The sequence below is a fragment of the Osmerus eperlanus genome, chromosome 13 (assembly GCF_963692335.1).
Source record: "Osmerus eperlanus chromosome 13, fOsmEpe2.1, whole genome shotgun sequence".
Taxonomy (NCBI): Eukaryota; Metazoa; Chordata; class Actinopteri; order Osmeriformes; family Osmeridae; genus Osmerus; species Osmerus eperlanus.
This window is the reverse complement of record NC_085030.1, coordinates 9,896,822-9,910,184: the sequence shown is the minus strand read 5'-3', so window position 1 is coordinate 9,910,184 and position 13,363 is coordinate 9,896,822. Positions and strand designations below refer to the sequence as shown.

Below are 13,363 nucleotides of genomic sequence, written 5' to 3'. Positions count from 1 at the left end.
TGTGTGTGTGTGTGTGTGTGTGTGTGTGGGTGCATATGTGTGTGGGTTCTTCCCTACAGCCCTTCCCAAGCTAGATCTGTCAACTTGGGGAAAATTTACATTTTGCTAGTAACTCAGCTGTTTTTTTGATGGATATGTCTAGCAGACTTTTATCTCTCTCACTCTCTCTTTCTCGCTCTGTGTGTGTGTAGGCAAACTAATTAATATTTTTTCTCTCCTTCTCCCCTTCAGGCAAATATTTGTTTCCTCAGATGTGAGTATGGGCAAACCTTCCTCTGGGCTCCATATGCTGCAAGCTGTCAATCACCTGAGCCAAAGCACCCTGAAACTAAACGGCTTCCTCCTCCTCCTCTCTTCTTCATTTCATCCAGAGTAGGTGCACAGGGAGCGAGGGAGGAGGATGGATGGTAACGGGCTAGGTGGCTGAGTGACGGGCATGGAATGGTCTGTTTCTGCCTGCTGAAAAATCTGAGGGAGGGAGGGAGAGAGAGAGACAGAAAGAGAGACAGAGAGAGAGAGAGAGAGAGAGAGAGAGAGAGAGAGAGAGAGAGAGAGAGAGAGAGAGAGAGAGAGAGAGACAAACAGAGAAATGAGATTAAATGAGAAAAAGATATATAGAGATATGTAGAGAATGGTTGAGAAATGGCTGAAATGGCTGTTAAGGCCTGCCAGTGTCTTTGCCTTCTGGAGATACTGAACACTAAAGAAAATTAAGAAGAAACAGAGAGAGAGAGATAAATAGAGAGAGACAGAGAGAGAGAGAGAGAGAGAGAGAGAGAGAGAGAGAGAGAGAGAGAGAGAGAGAGAGAGAGCAGGGAGAAAGAGTGAGAGTGAGAGTGAGAGAAAGGAAGATAAACGACTTAAGACAGCAAGGTATTTGGGATTATCAGAAAGCCCAAACTAACCCACTAATATTAAACCACTGCTGGTTTTTGTTGTTGTTGTCACTTGCCACTGATATCTGTACAGGCAACACACAATACTTCTATCGTCTGGAACCCCCCACCCTCACTATCTCTCTCTCTCTCTATTTTATGGCACCTTTCACAGAGGGAGTGTGTGTGTGTTAGTGAGTGTGTGCATGTGTGTAAATGATCCAGTCTTTTTGAGGTTAATTGAAGGCAGGAGCTCCAACTGTCTGAGACATAATCTGTGTGTGAGTGTGCGTCTTCGGGAGGGGGGGGGGTGGTTATTGCGTGAGGGACCGACGACGCTTTGATTAGAGCTCGCAAGTTGTTTCAAGCTAAATAAAAAACACACATTACAGCTCCCCCTCCACCCCCACATCACTCCACCTGCTACCCTTCTACATGCCCCCACCCCCAACCACTAGATTGGCAGGGGGTCATAGGCTTTGGGGGGTAGGCGGGCCGGGGGAGACAGGGGGCGGCAGGGGTGGGCTTGCATCTCACCAAGGCTGGAGCTCGGGGGCTAGGGGATTTGATGGGTTGAAAAAGAATAGAAAGAGGCAGTGAGAGTGAGAGAGAGAGAGAGGCAGGGAGAGAGAAATAAACAGAGAGAGAGAGGCAGAGAGAGAGAGAGGCAGAGAGAGAGACGGAGTAACAGAGAGAGAGAGATAGACAAAGAGAGAGAGAGAGGCAGAGAGAGAGAGAGGCTGAGAGAGAGACGGAGTAACAGAGAGAGAGAGATAGACAAAGAGAGAGAGAGGCAGAGAGAGAGACAGAGTAACAGAGAGAGAGAGAGAGAGAGAGAGAGAGAGAGAGAGAGAGAGAGAGAGAGAGAGATAGAGAGAGACGCTAAGACTGTCCTCGCCGGCCGGCTCTTATCAGGGCCGACGTTTTAGACAGGAGGGAAACGTTCATCTGAGAGGCTGTATCAGCCTGGCACCTCACACACACACACATAACATGTAATCTGCTCACCCAGGGAGTTAGGGGACTAAAGGACGAGGGGGGTCCATACCTAGCAGCCCCCATCACCCCCCCCCCCCTCGTTGTCTGGATTTAGGATTAGAGCCCCTGGAGTGGGCGACCCAGGTGTTCCCGGGAACAGAGCTCTGAGAGGGCTTAGCTTCTTTGTGTTCTCCTCCCTGAGTCCGATCCAGCTTCAGGTCCAGATCCAGATCTGGGTTCAACTCTTTGATGTCTAAGATGTTTGATTGCTGAGGTCCGTTCTGAGGGGCCAACACTAAAGCCTTCTACTGAGGATCAGCCAGGACTCTTCACATTCCTGCTTTCAACCTGAATAGGTGATACAGTGAATGTCTGTAAAAGCAAACACACACTAGGGCGCGAAGGCACAGCAAGCTACACACGTGTACACAAGCAAATGCACACACACGACACGTGCACAAGCACACTCACACATGCAGACAGACACACACATACACACCATCCCATTATTGTACACGTGCGCACACACACTATCCCATTATCCCTATCTTTACATTCTCTGGGTCATCCATAAGGCATATAATAGTTTTATCATCTTGTCAATGACATTGTATTCATTTACATAGCATAGCGCTATATCACTTTACACCACAATTGCTGTCCTGGCTATATCATTCCCCTAATGAGGTACTGCTGTGTTGCCATTGTGCTGTGTGACATGGAAGGAGACACAGGGTTAATTAACGCTGATTAAGCCACAGCCCCTCGTGTTTTTTCACTCTCCAGTAGGGTTTCATCTAAATACTCTAAGGTGGACTCCTTATTCACTCCTTGTTTCCATTTCTTGTGGCCTATACATCCTAGACAACGACTGGATGCAGAAGGCTGACATTGTTTTGAGTGGTGGTGAAAAGGGGTGATTTTGTGTGTGCTCGTCTAAAAGGAAAGTTGGACTGCCATCTACTGGCTGAAAGGCAGAATGCATTAAGACTGTTACACTGAATAGGTGGTGCGTGCACACGCTGTGTGGAGTCAGTGTTTGTGTTGCCACTGTGTACACTACTGTGTGGTGCCATGGGTATCACAGTGAGATCCAAACACACCTTCACACAGCAGCAACACCGTGCTCTCCTTCCCTCAGCAATTAGTGTTGGTTTTCTATAGCTGACACTGATAAGCGGTTTGAACTCAGCATGTGAAGGTGTGTGTGCGCGTGTGTCTATGTGTTGTGTGTTTTTCTATATGAATACACGTGGGTGTGTGTGTGCATGTGCGTGTGGATGTGTGTGTGTGTTTGATCAGTGAAGTCTTTGAAGCCGACAGCCATTCTCTGTGAGCATGGCAGATGAAAGCTGATCGTAGTGATGGAGAGCCCACCAGCTTGTTAGCACACGTGGCCAATTCAGGGATCTGGGCCCCGAGTGGGTCCTCGTAGCGTAGCAGTGACGATACCATCACACAAGAGGAGGTGTGTGTGTGTTTCTGAAGCTCTGGGAAGGATTCCCTGGCCTGAGATACAGTGAAAGAGAAACAAAGAGATATAGAGAGAGACTGAAGGATGTTGGGGCAAACGGGGAAAAGGGGCCGCTGGCTACACACACACACACACACACACACACTAACCCCAGAAACAGCTGTTCATTTCACATCAACCCCCCCATGCACAACTACCCCCCTTACCCAACACAAACACACCCTTACCCCAATAGTCACCCTCTATCCACTTCCCCTTCCATCTCCTGCGTCTCTCCTCCTCTGCTCTCCCGTCTTTGATCTAGCTCCAGGTTCTGTGAAGGGCATGCAGCTGCTTCCAACAAGCCTCTCCAATATACAACGTATATTGGAGAGGATTGGATTGGATTCTATTCTCTTCAGAAAAACACCCATTCTTGTTTCAGGCACAGGTGTTATGGTTGTTTTTGTTTTTTCACAAACACTTGTCTTGGTTTTATTTTTGTAAGCGTTTGTGTTTTAGGTGTTTCGTTGCAGGACTATCCTTCTTCATCACTGTTGGTTGTTGAACACAAGGAAAACATGATACAATGGTTTAATGGTTTTTGATCAATAATGTTATACAGAATGAGTTTAAACAATATTTGCTCCACAGTCAAATACTTTGTTTGGTTAGAGTGGCATGGAATATACAGTATTATCTTTCATTGATAATTCATGAGTAAAATGAAATGAAATATAATGGTGATGGTTTCCTGCAACAACTTCAGTAGAATATGTGCTCAGTGTAGTGCAGAAATGCTAACAACTATCTGAATGTTTCCAAACTCCTTATGTCCAGGAGATAGTGATGTTGGTGATATTTCCCCCGGTCAGTATTGAGAAAACACAATATGACACATTCACATGGCACTGAGTAGTCCTCTCCTCTCTCTGCTCATCTCCTTTCTTCTCCCCTCATCTCCTCTCCCCTTATCTCCTCTTCTCTCTACTGGCTAGCCTGCAGATGTCTGCCTATGAGCAGGAAGAGCAATCCAGCCAGGAGCTCCAGAGGGACCCCAGCTCCAGCCAGCATGAAGGACCAGCCGTAGAGCACTGAGACCTGGGCATTGTGGCAGGTCTCCCCCCTCTCCTGGAGGACATACCTCTGAACATCCACCAGCTCTGCCCAAAGGACATACAGCACCAGCAGGGTCAGGAACAGACATGCTGCAGCACAGAGAGAGAGAGAGAGAGAGAGAGAGAGAGAGAGAGAGAGAGAGAGAGAGAGAGAGAGAGAGAGAGAGAGAGAGAGAGAGAGAGAGAGAGAGAGAGAGAGAGAGAGAGAGAGAGGAGAAAGAAAGAAACAGAGAGGATTAAATATGTATCTCACTGTGTGTTTATCATTAAATTGTGTATGTGTGTATGAATGAATATGTCTGTCTCTGTCTGTCATGAGTAACACCAATGGAATGCAGACCCCACCTCGGTTGTCACGGCAGCAATGTTTACATCTTCTGTCGTCATAGGGACTGCAGGCTGACATCTGCTGCTGTGCACGCTAAGTGTGTGTGTCATGTGACGGATATGGACAGCTGACAGAGAAGGACCCTGCGTGTGTGTGTGAGTGTGTATGGGGGGCATATTAAAATACACAGACACACACACTCATGCAGACACACACCAACACCCACAGTGAATTCATACCAGCGGAGATGAGGAACTCTCCACCCAGCCGGTACAGTTTGGGACTGAGGAAAGGGACAGCACACAGCAGCAGGAACCCCCCCACCAGGGCACACGCCACCCCCAGGACGATCAGCAGGGTCCAGAACCCTCGGAACACTGGGGAACACACATGCCAACCACAACCACAACCATCAGCTTTACCTCTGAGGGGAAACCTGAACGACAGCACCCTTACACCCAACATAGGAAATAAACACGAAGGGCCCATTCTTATTCGAAACACAGAACGGATCTAATGAACACGATCAGTGTGTGTGGCTGTTTTCTTGCGTGTTGTCCTACACGCATGTATAATCGCGTGTATGCGTGCTTTACCTGCCGTGGCGTCGTAGATGGGGTGGGGCACAGGTCCCACGGCAACGGGAAAGGGAAAGAGGTAACCATGGATACACACCTTGGTCTCTGGTTGGTTAGCTGAGAAAGAACGTGACAGGGAGGAGAATGACATTCACACTTCTGTCTTTCCCTGAAGAGCACCTTGACCTGTCGGCTCTCACAGTACAATGTTCTGCTTGTGAGTTTGATTGAAACAGCTGTGTGATAACGACCAGGTACAGCACATTGACTAAAGAGTATCTGGGCCTGTGATCTGGTGGTACGCTGTAGGGGCGTGTGGTAGAGAGAGGGTACATTACTGAAGAGTACAGCCCAGACAGCGTGCATGGAGGGCTGGGCCTGGAACGTGCACCTCCAGAAGAAGCCCTCGTGGTGCAGCGTGAGAGACGGAACCACCTCCGTTGGAGAGAGAGGGACATACAGAGAGGTGGACAGAAAGAGAAGGAAACAGAGAGAGAGAGAGAGACAGACATACGCTGAATTCCGATCTTCTGTCTGTTTTCAATAAAATGATTACAATCCCCTTTTAAAGCATGCCAATCGCACACACAGACACGCACACACACACTCACGTAACACTTTTACAGTTGACATTTGATTCATTTAGCTGATGATTTGATTCAAAGTGACTGTGGGCCCCAGGTTCTGCTAGAGCCAGGACCTGTCTAGACGTAACGTGTTTGTGATTAGAGCCCATGGTACCTGGGAGGTTTTAAGAGACAGAACCGTGAACGTGGCGTGTGTGCGTTCCTGCAAATGACTTAGAAAAGCCAGATGACTGATATTCTCCATACAGCTGTCAGAGCATGATGGATGATGCTGAACAGCCAGGCACTGTATTCAAACTACTTATGAGAAAATCAAGCTTCCTTATTCACTATAATATAGCTATTAGTCACTGGTTGAAGCTGTTTGGTGGACCAGTAAGTGAAATTTTATAACAGTGATCCATTTACGACTGGCATGTGTGTGCGTGTGCATGTGTGTATGTGTACAAACACCATGTGTGTAGCTGCATCCACTCTCCCCTACCTCCACTGTGGTGTTGGTGGTCTGGTTCTTGCCAGGTTCTACCTCCAGAACCACTGGTCCATAGCCTCCACAGCCATCACTGGCCAGCAACCAATAATCCGTCCCGAAAGCCAGCAGGAAGCACAACGTCCCCAGCCCCCCAAATAGTCCTGCCGCCAAAGCCACAGCCCCAAGCCTCATACTGCACTCTGACACAAGGCCTGTCAGCCCCCTGTCTCCCTCCCCCCAGCTAGCTCTGCTTCTCAGATCCTGTCCTTTCAACCTAGCCTGGCCTCCTGAACCTGCTGCCTTCTCCACACAGACCCTCTCTGACTTCAACCACCACTATCTATAGCCCACTGACTGACCCTCGCTGGGACTCACACACAGCAACAGACACTCCCAGCAGAGGGTAGGGGGGTGGGGTGAGAGGTTGTGTGGAGGGGTGGGGGGGAGGTGGGAGGAGCAGCAGTGTAGGGGGTGACTGTTATTTTAGGAAGCAGAGTAAGCCTATACTGGTTGAGTTACCCTGGGTGAGGGGAACTTTTGTAAACAGAGAGAGCGGGAGGGGCAGAGAGGGGAAAAGCGAGGGTAGAGGGTAAAAGTAAAAAAGTAGAAAGAGAGAAAGAGAAAAATAATTACAAGAAAGAGAGCGATGATAAGGAGCTACAAAGTCAGATTTGTAGTGTGTTTGGGTGATGTGTGTATCTAGTGTGTGTACTGTATGTGCTCTTGTGGAATGTGGTATGTGTGTGTGCGTGTGTATGTGGTGTGTGTGAGAGAAAGTATTTATGACAGACAAGCATTTCTCTCCTGGATGCTACTGCACGAAAGACACTTGGAAAACGAATTAGACAGGAGATGTAAGAAATCCTGTCAGCACCCTCTGCCCTTCACTCAGCACTCTCCCAACTTTGGACTCTCTCTCTCTCTCTCTCTCTCTCTCACTCTCTCTCTCTCTCTCTCTCTCACTCTCTCTCTCTCTCTCTCTCTCTCTCTCTCTCTCTCTCACTCTCTCTCTCTCATTCTACCTTCCAAAACATAGCAGGGCAGCTCAGGACAGAGTGGACTATCTTGACTCCAACTGCTTTACTCATCAATGAAATACAAACAGCACCTGTTCAAGACAGTATCATGTGGATGGAAATCTCATGAACACAAACCAAACATTGTAAACCACTATTGTTTTTATTATTGAATACTGTCCACAGAACATATGCCCTTCCCATCCTCAAGACCATTATATATTACGCAACATGTGAGAATGTGGTGGTGACCTCTCATACTTGTCACTGTTTGAGTCTCTCTCCTCACGTCTGTCTCTCTTTCTCCAGGACAAAGCTGAGCTTCTTGGGGGCTCGTGGGGCTGTGGGGTTCTGCTCCAGCCTGGACGGGGAGAGGGGGTCCTCTGGCCCCGGGGGGTCCAGGAGGAACGGGCTGGATCCCACCACTAGGGGGGGGGGGGGGGGGGGGGGGGATGGAGGGAGGGCGGGAGGGAGGGGGGAGAGGGGGGATGGGAGAGAAAGGGAGTTACAGTAACGGGGTAGCCAACCCTGGGGTTAGGTGGTACAGTAGAGAAGCATAGAAATATCAACTTATCAAAAGGTCAGCTGAGCGTGAGGCGGGCTGCTGTACCTGTGTGAGACCTGGTGAGTCCCGCCCTTACCCTCTCAACACCTCGGAACTCCTCGTCCCCTCCCTGCAGGACACACACGCTGTCAGTTTGTGTGTGTATGTGTGTGCATGCATGTATGTGTATCTACCTGTTTCCAAGGTGTGTGTGGGGTGTGTGTGTACCTGTGTCCAGGGTGTGTGTGGGGTGTGTGAGTGTCTCTCGCCCAGACTCTGGTGTCTGCGCAGGGGCTTCTTGGTTCCATCCACTGTGGCGTCCTGGTGAAGAGTGTGTCTGCTGTACGCTGGCGTCTGCTGTGGGCGGGACACACACACACACACAAGTCATTTACATTACGGGCACTCAATATAGCACTGAAGTGTATGTATGCCACACATGCTTACACAGGACGCATTCTATTTTCATGGTCCTTCCTGTTATGTCATGACACAGCGATGGTACGCACACACACACACACACACAACTGGTTACCTTGTTGTTGAAGTTGTGCAGGTTTCTAGAGAGGATGCGTCTGATGCTGTCCATCTCCTCTGGCAGGAGTGACCTGCTCTGGGACCGAGGGTCAGGGCTGAGGGAGGAGAGGAGAGAGGGATGAGAGCAGGAGAGGAGGAGAGGACGGGCAGACGACAAAGAAAGAAGACGATTGACAGTCGGGACATAGCGGGAGAGGAGGGAAGAAGGGGGAGAAAGAGGAGGAGGAAGAAGGAGAGGTGGAAGCATGGGCGTCTCACGGCGGCTCCTCCTCCTCTCCTCTCTGCTCCCTCCTCTCCAGCTCCTGGTAGACCCTCAGGATGCTGGAGCGCGCCTGCCGCTCCTCACGGATCAGGAAGCGACGCAGGTACTTCCTGTTGAACTGCTCAAACCTGACACAGACAGGAAACACATCGCAACAGTAAATACGCCTGGGTGATTCAATGGGAAATAATACATTGGTTTGGGTCAATTGAAAAAAAAAGAGTGGTGTTTATCGCCATCTGCTGGTTTTATTGGGAAGTACAGAATCGGCAGCTTGTGGAGAGTGGGGAGTCCCTTACTTGTCCTTCCAGTAATGCTGTCCCCAGTAGCCCACCACGTCCTCGATGCCTGCCAGCAGGTGATCCAGGAGCTGAGGGAGCAGACATCAGGCTGTTACTGGTATGGACATGAACATACTCGGTCCTGTTGCATCACCCAGTGTCCAGGCTGAGTGTATGGGAAGCAGTGCTGGAGTCTCACCCTGCTGTGGATCTCCTCACTGACAGTGGGCAGAGCTCTCTTCTTCTTCTTCACCTCCAACAGCTCCACGAGGGGCTTGATAGTCATCCCCTACACGCACGCACGCACGCACACACACGCACACACACACACACATACACAAACACACCAACTGAAATCCAAATGAGGTGCAATGTGTAAATGGTCTTAAATATCTTTTTCCTTTGTACATTCACCTGTACAAATACAGTGAAGAGGATGACCACGATGGTGGTTGTGATGAAGAGTCTTTTCTTGGGGAAGTCATCGATGAGGAAGACGAGGGAGAAGCAGATTGCCCCTCTCAGGCCACCGTAGGCGATGATGAACTGATCTCTAAAGGTCACGGCATTACGACGAAGCTTGTTAACAACTGCTGTCAGCAGCAAGACTCCTAGGAGGCGAGGAGAGGAACAGAGAAGAGAAAGGAAAGGAAGGAAATGGAGAAAAGAAAAGAGCAAAGAGCAGAGGAGGGTAAAGCGACACCACTATATCGCTCAGTCATTTCCGATCGGGCCATTCCCAGCACACAGAGGGTTCCAGCTGCGTGTTCAGACTACCGGTGGCTCTCCAGACCAGACAGAGGAGCAGGGTGGAACAGACGAAGGGCCAGCTCCACATGTGGATGTCCTGGATGGTGGACACGCCCAGGAAGATGAAGATCAGCGTCTCGCTGACGCTGCTCCACATCTTGAGGAAGTACTGGATGCTGGTGTTGCTGCGCTCCGACACGTTGGCCTCCACGTACTGCTTCATAGTCACTGCACATGTGACTATGCTGCGGGACGTACACACACGCGCATGCACAACCCCCCACACACACACACACAAAACACACACACACAACCCCCCACACACACCCACACAAAACACGCACACACAACCCCCCACACACACACAAAACACACACACACAACCCCCCACACACACACACACACAAAACACACACACACAACCCCCCCACACACACACACAAAACACACACACACAACCCCCCACACACACACACACACACAAAACCCCACACACACACAAAACACACACACACAACCCCACACACACAAAACACACAAACGCGTTTACAAATATACATGCGTAGCCATCAATTCTAAATGTCATGTTGGCAATTTCACAGAATCTCTCTCCATTATTTTCCCTGAATCACACACATACACGCAAACACACCCACATCCTCAGACGCACACACATCCGACAGCGGGACTCACGCCATGATCCCGGAGAGGTGCAGCATCTCGGAGGTGAGGTAGGAGAGGTAGGAGTAGAGGAAGACGAAGAGCGGGGCAATGACCTGCGCACGCGAGGTGAAGCGCGACGTCAGCGCCGCCAACAGGCCGAAGAAGAGGCCCACGCAGAGCCCCCCCAGCCCCACCACCAGCACCCTGCACCCCCCCAGCAGCACGTCCACCCCCGACACCACCGGCATGCGCAGGAACGACTCAAACAGCTTGTAGAGCACCTGGGGGGGGGGGGGGGGGGGAGAGAGAGTTCGAGAATGCAAGTTAGACTGAGAGAGAGACAATTATAGAAAGAGGTTAAAGGCGAGAAGGGGGGGGGAGAAGGGGGGGGAGAAGGGGGGGGTGACTTAGAGAGAGAGTTTCCATCTGTAGAACTTGAACATCCAAGTTCTACGACCCCCACCCCTCCTCCTCTCTCTCCCCTCACCACGGTGACGGCGTCGTTGAGCAGGGACTCTCCGAACACCAGGATGTGCAGCTGCTCGTTGACGTGGATCTCCTGGAAGACGGACAGCACGGCCACGGGGTCCACGGCAGCGATCAGCGAGCCGAAGAGCAGGCAGTGAAGCAGGGACAAGTCCCCCAGGGAGGAGTGTGCCAGCACACACACCCCGTACAGGGAGAGGCCGATCCCCAGCACGTTCCACAGGGTGCCCAGCACCGCGTACCTGGGGGAGAGGGGGGAGATGCACACACACACACAGAGAGACAAACATGAGCATAGCTTTACCCAACATGGTAGTGGGGTGCTTTCAACTTTGTAGGTCAGAACACACACATACAACGCCCCCCCCCCCCACACACACACACACACACATCACACACACACACACACACATCACACACACATCACACACGCACACAACACCATCCCATTTTCTAGCAGCCTACCAGAGGATGGTGCCAAGGTTCTCGAAGAACAGACGTCCGGGCAGGAAGTAGCCTGCATCCAATACGATGGGCGGGAGCAGGAACAGGAAGAAGGCGTCGGCACTGAGGGTGGGCGGAGCTGAGTGGCGGACACCGTATATGACCCCGCCTACCAGCAGCCCCACCATGATGAGGAGGCAGCTCTCTGGCACCACGGCCGGGACACGTCCTGAGCAGTGGAACCCTGGGTAGGTGAGGTAGATGAGGTAGGTGACGTAGGTGAGGTAGGGGAGGTAGGTGAGGTAGGGGAGGTAGGTGAGGTAGATGAGGTAGGTGAGGTAGGTGAGGTAGATGAGGTAGGTGAGGTAGATGAGGTAGGTGAGGTAGGTGAGGTAGATGAGGTAGGTGAGGTAGGTGAGGTAGGGTAGGTAGGTGAGGTAGGGGAGGTAGGTGAGGTAGGGGAGGTAGGTGAGGTAGATGAGGTAGGGGATGTAGGTGAGGTAGATGAGGTAGGTGAGGTAGGTGAGGTAGGGGAGGTAGGTGAGGTAGGGGAGGTAGGTGAGGTAGGGGAGGTAGGTCAGCCGACAGGAGAGAGCAAAGAAGAGAGGGAATTGGGATGAAGGGAACAAGGAAGGGAACTAAATAAAATCTTGCAAGCAAGGAGAAGGCAGGAGAGGGAGATGGGGAGAAATGAAGATCGAAGGAGGAGACTGAAGAGGAATACATCAGGGTTACGGGTCACTTTTCATCCAGTGTTTCCTGTTAAACTATTTCTCATATCCTTCCGTGCCACATGACATCACCAGGTCCAAGACCAGACGCACAGACTTTCATTGAGATGGGATGGGGCTGGATCCACACACAGAAAACCCTTCTTTCAATCCCAAACTGTTTGTTGTGTTTAGCAGTTTCCCCTTCTGACCCTGTTTCCTGTGTTACATGACAGGCCTTTATTATTGCCTGAGTTACAGGATGTGTGCACTTTTAAACGGCAGGAGGGGAACCGCAACAATGAGTGGCTGATGCTCTACCACACACACACACATACACACAAACACACACACTCACATACGCACAGACACACACACACACACAGACACACATACACAGTCTTCAAAACACTCCCTCCCCACTAAATCTGACAAATCGGATTTCTTATGGCAACGTACAGAAAATATGGATGAATTAAAAGACAGAGTGAGTGAGAGTGGAGAAGAGGTAGAGAGAGGGGGGGAGAGGGGGAAGAGTAAGAGAGAGACGGAAATAAAGAGAAAGCCTAAACTGAATGTTTGCATTTGACATGAGTTTTATTTATTAAGTGTGTGTTTGTCCGGCGGCAGCGGATAGACAGCCATACCCAGTTTTGCGAGGGAGGCCAGCATAATCCACAGCACGATCTCAAATGGCGCCTGCACATGATGGTAGTCCACACTGAACACTCTCAGAGCCATGGGGAGATCCAGGGACAGGCCATGCTCGCTGCTATTCAAGCCCAACCTTGGGGCCCCGTCCTGGGGCTGAGTGGGCTCGGATGAGGGGGTCAAGGCTGGAGCTTCACCCAGGGAGAGACAGAGCAGCAGAGCGGGTGTCCAAAGTCCATGCATCCTCATCTTAGTCATGCCAGGATTGATGGGAGACAGGGAGAGTGTTGGAGAGGAGAGCAACAGTGGGATGGTTTTGGAAGGGGAGAGTGGGGGGTGAATAGCCAGGCCACATACACACAAATATAGAGAGACAGAGAGAGAGAGAGAGAGAGAGAGACAGAGAGGGAGAGAGACAGAGAGAGAGAGAGAGAGAGAGAGAGAGAGAGAGAGAGAGAGAGAGAGAGAGAGAGAGAGAGAGAGAGAGAGAGAGAGAGAGAGAGAGAGAGAGGGCAATCTACACAGTGAGAGTTGACGCAGCCACTAATGTGCACAGGAATCCCTGAGCTAGCAGTGATACCCAACCAGCAGTAATAGGCTCTGGAGAGGATCTGTGTTACATACACACAC

At 50.7% G+C, this 13,363-nt stretch overlaps 2 protein-coding genes across 2 annotated transcripts; both read right to left on the bottom strand.

Annotated features, from left to right (window-relative positions):
• Positions 1–3,905: 3,905 nt before the first annotated feature.
• Positions 3,906–6,717, bottom strand: LOC134032962 (transmembrane protein 182-like). Its single transcript, XM_062477038.1, has 5 exons — positions 6,402–6,717; positions 5,669–5,765; positions 5,349–5,447; positions 4,992–5,129; positions 3,906–4,514 (listed from the first exon to the last, which is right to left on the bottom strand). The coding sequence occupies exons 1-5, from the start codon at positions 6,579–6,581 to the stop codon at positions 4,294–4,296; spliced, it is 735 nt and encodes a 244-aa protein (XP_062333022.1). The 5' UTR covers positions 6,582–6,717; the 3' UTR covers positions 3,906–4,293.
• An 854-nt stretch (positions 6,718–7,571) lies between these two features.
• On the bottom strand, positions 7,572–13,102 carry LOC134032296 (sodium/hydrogen exchanger 2-like). Its single transcript, XM_062476227.1, has 13 exons — positions 12,730–13,102; positions 11,394–11,616; positions 10,930–11,170; positions 10,473–10,723; positions 9,807–10,024; positions 9,444–9,640; positions 9,229–9,318; positions 9,048–9,118; positions 8,745–8,876; positions 8,485–8,581; positions 8,178–8,306; positions 8,016–8,079; positions 7,572–7,830 (listed from the first exon to the last, which is right to left on the bottom strand). The coding sequence occupies exons 1-13, from the start codon at positions 12,989–12,991 to the stop codon at positions 7,691–7,693; spliced, it is 2,115 nt and encodes a 704-aa protein (XP_062332211.1). The 5' UTR covers positions 12,992–13,102; the 3' UTR covers positions 7,572–7,690.
• Positions 13,103–13,363: the final 261 nt, after the last annotated feature.